This window comes from Coregonus lavaretus, assembly GCF_964263955.1.
Source record: "Coregonus lavaretus genome assembly, chromosome: 15".
NCBI classification, from domain to species: domain Eukaryota; kingdom Metazoa; phylum Chordata; class Actinopteri; order Salmoniformes; family Salmonidae; genus Coregonus; species Coregonus lavaretus.
This window is the reverse complement of record NC_140002.1, coordinates 44,971,453-44,975,666: the sequence shown is the minus strand read 5'-3', so window position 1 is coordinate 44,975,666 and position 4,214 is coordinate 44,971,453. Positions and strand designations below refer to the sequence as shown.

At 43.1% G+C, this 4,214-nt stretch overlaps 1 protein-coding gene across 1 annotated transcript; it reads left to right on the top strand.

The window, feature by feature from the left end:
- Positions 1-1,535: 1,535 nt before the first annotated feature.
- On the top strand, positions 1,536-2,105 carry LOC311143164 (claudin-like protein ZF-A89; the record flags this gene model as incomplete). Its single annotated transcript, XM_084178951.1, has 1 exon — positions 1,536-2,105. The coding sequence occupies one exon, from the start codon at positions 1,536-1,538 to the stop codon at positions 2,103-2,105; it is 570 nt and encodes a 189-aa protein (XP_084035077.1).
- Positions 2,106-4,214: the final 2,109 nt, after the last annotated feature.

Here is a 4,214-nt window from a genome sequence, read left to right as displayed (position 1 = left end):
CGCTATCGCTTTCTGTACTCGGGCAAGCCTTGCGTAAACCTAGAAGGACCCGTGTTTAGCAGTGTTGTGGTGAGGAAATAGACCCCAACCTATTTACCCACCTGCCAGGGTATAGTCACTAATTGAGCCGATTGAAAGCACCTGTGGATGTTTATTGGCCGATACACACCCACCAAACTAATAAACGTGTCCAGTCTGCCTGTAGTATCGTTCACAATTAACCATCATTGACACCAGCTGTGAGTTTAATAGTCCAAGCTCATTAATGGACAGCGTGTTATCTAAACGCAGTTTTATCCACTGATTTCCAAATCACCTGAACGGTCAAGCTTTCTGTGCGTAAAACCTGTGCCTCAGTTTGGAGATTAGTGAAGGTGCGCCTCAACTGGGCTGCTTCTTGCTGGTGAATGAGAGGTTGGTTTCAGTGGTAGATTATAACCACTTAACATCCGACAACCGAAATCACATTCCTGCAAGTATGCATGTTAGCGTATGGCCCTGTTAGAATACTTTTCATATGCATACTTGTCCCTTATTTTCTTAATTATTTCCTTCCTTACCTCCTTTTTTTTCCTTTGATATTTAATGAGACTGGAGAAAAGCACGGATTTTTAAAAGCAAAGTAGGCCATAGTAGGCCATAGACCTACAAAGCAATGATTTTTTCTAGTGATTTTCTGAGAAATGACATAAGGTTTAACATATACTGTTTTTTCTGATTTTGAATTCCTATTTTGTTTACTATTTATTTGGGAAGGCCTATTGTTTACTATACTTTATACTGTATCCTGATAATGGCCTTTGCTGCATGCTTTCAACCATCTGGCCTAGCTCCAACGTTATGCAATCAGTTTCCTTTTATATTCAAGAAATTACATTCATGGTTTGGATGTAAAAAGAAAAATCCTCTATTGGAATCTAATCTGAAACCATAATTTGTGCAGTAGTGAAAAAACTAAACAAATGATCAGTAAAAAGTCTTATTTTACTTGCAATGTCTTTTTATTCTTTAAGCACTGTGCTCTAAGATAACACTCAGAAGGGGAAGTCTGTGTATTGGCCTTTGACCCACAACAACCCTCTCTTTATCTCTCTCACCTCTTCCCCTGTGGCATCGGGATAGTCAGTGCAAAACTGGAGAAACATCTCCCCACATACTTGAATAACAAAAGCTGCAACAACAACTTTATTTTATCATTTACTGGTAGCTACTTTTGCAGATTGGGGGTGTATATTTTTTTTGTTGCATCGAAACGATCAGAATTCAAATGTGGTGCATATGCCTATATCTTGGCAACCCACAGCACATTCCAATGTATCCTTCCAGGATATTGTGCACTGGGCACATTGACGGGCTCCCCTGTGTGGAAGGACAATTCATGAACTCCAGAAAAACAGATGTGTGGATCTCTTAATAACGGAGCCAAAGCCCACCCCGAGGATGGAGGGGGCTCGGGGGCTCTCTATATAACCTTATCCCACTCGGTGAGAAGAGGGAGAACCAGAGATGATCAGCAGTAGCAGTAGCCGGCAACGATGGTATCTTTGGGGCTGGAGATTCTGGGCGTCGGGCTGGCGTTGCTGGGCTGGGTGGAGAACATCATCATCTGCATCCTTCTCATGTGGAAAGTCTCGGCCTTCATCAGAAACAACATTGTGGTGGCCATCTGGGAGGGCCTGTGGATGACGTGCATGGTGCAGAACACAGGACAGATGCAGTGTAAGGTCTACGACTCCCTCCTGGCCTTGCCCCCGGATCTACAAGCGGCCCGGGCCATGGTGGTCATCGCCATCCTGCTGGCCCTGTTCGGGCTCCTGCTCTCGGTGGTTGGGGGGAAATGCACCACCTGCGTCGGGGACAAGCCGGCCAAGGACTGGGTGGCCATTACTGCAGGGGTGTTCTTCCTTGTGGCCGGGGCGCTGTGTCTGGTCACTGTGTGCCTGCCTGCTAACGCAGACATAAAGGACTTCTACAACCCCCTGGGACCTGACTCGCAGAGGAGGGAGCTAGGCGCGTCCTTGTACATTGGCTGGGGCGCTTCAGGACTACTCCTGATCGGGGGTGCTCTTCTGTGCTGTCAGTGCCTGTCGAGGGGCAACAGCTAAGTATGGAGCGAAGTACACCACGCACAAGTCCTCTGATATTAGTTTGTAAAACAAAATAGAAGAGAAAAAGATGGGGAAAAAATTGAATTAATTTTAACATTGTATTGGTCAATGTCGAAAAAATGTTTTGTTTGTTTTTGTAAATTGTTTGTCATGCATAGTAATAGGTCTACTAATTTCATAACTCCTTTTGGAACATCTATTTCAAAAGAGATGTGTTCCTGACTCATTGTAATATAGCCTGGTTCACTTTAGATTTGGTCTATATTTTGCCTTTGATTTAGCTTACACATTCTGAATGGCTATCTATCACATCAGGAGAGTTTTTGAATAATAATGGTTACTTGACTTTGGGAGTTGCTCGAACTGACCAATATTGTGTTGTTTGGGATTTTACTTTTTGGAATTACTTGGACATTACTTTCCGTAAAAAATGCATGGACATTGGCAACAGAAGAACTTGAGAAAACTAAAGGCACTTACTATTTACTCGTACAGTGTTGTAATTTAATGTTTAGATTTTTTTCCTAAATAAAGATATTTCAACGAATGGTGAGAACTGAATAATTAGTCTCACTCAGCACATAAAAAAAAAAAAAAAAATCAGAAAGCAGTCTGGAGGGAAAGTGGTTGGGGGAAAAAACTTTTCGTTTGGACATTTATTTCCACCTGACAAGGAGTTGGCAGATTTACATTGAAGTCATTTAGCAGACGTTCTTATCCAGAGCGACTTACAGTTAGTGAATAAATGTCTCCAGAGCACCATTACAACTATTATAAAAAAATTGAAAGAATATGGCACCACAACAAACCTGCCAAGAGTCAAAATCAGCGAGGCAACAAAGAGACCAAAGATAACCCTGAAGGAGCTGCAAAGCTCCACAGTGGAGATTGGAGTATCTGTCCATAGGACCACTTTAAGCCGTACACTCCACAGACCTGGGCTTTACAGAAGAGTGGCCAGAAAAAAGCCATTGCTTAAAGAAAAAAATAAGCAAACACGTTTGATGTTCGATGGGCATGTGGGAGACTCCCCAAACATATGGAAGAAGGTACTCTGGTCAGATGAGACTAAAATTGAGCTTTTTGGCCATCAAGGAAAACGTTATGTCTGGCGCAAACCAACACCTCTCATCACCCCGAGAACACCATCCCCAAAGGGAAGCATGGTGGTGGCAGCATCATGCTGTGGGGATGTTTTTCATCGGCAGGGACTGGGAAACTGGTCAGAATTGAAGGAATGATGGATGGCGCTAAATACAGGGAAATTCTTGAGGGAAACCTGTTTCAGTCTTCTAGCCTAGGCGCGGGGTGAATAGTAATGCACGCTCAAGTTTTCTGTTTAATTTGTCTTATTTCTTGTTTGTTTCACCCAAAAAAATATTTTGCATCTTCAAAGTGATAGGCATGTTGTGTAAATCAAATGATACAAACCCCCAAAAATCTATTTTAATTCCAGGTTGTAAAAATAGGAAAATAGGAAAAATGCCATGGGGGGTGAGTACTTTCGCAAGCCACTGTATATTTGTTTGTGTTGTTGTACTTCCATCTAAAGTCAGCAACAACTATCCATCATGTTGTTCATCTGCAGGTTCACTGAATTCTGCAAAGCAAAGGTGGCCAGTGCAGGGACAGAAGGACAGAGCAGCATTGACTCATTCTTGACCACCACAGGTGTCCATGTGTACAGCCAGGGCCACCCCAGGCAGAAGGCCATAACAGAGGCTTTACTGCAAGACCTGATCATTTCCTCCAACCTGCCTATGTCCTTAGTGGACAACCCTCACTTTAGGCATTTCATGTCAGTGGTAGATGACAAATATAGACCAGTAAGTAGGCCCACGTTGACCAGGCGCCTGCATGAATTAACACTGAGCAAAGAGGCTACAATCAAAATTGCCCTAGAGAAGACAGAATCAGTGTCTGTCACTGTAGATATCTGGACTGACAGGACCATGAGGGGTTTCATGGGAGTAACGGCCCATTACATGGCCATGGAAGAGAAAAAAACTCCCAGACTGGAGTCAGTTCTGTTGAGCTGTGATAGATTCACAGGGTCACAAATTTGGGAAAGAATCAGTGATACATTTGAAGTAATATGTGATAATT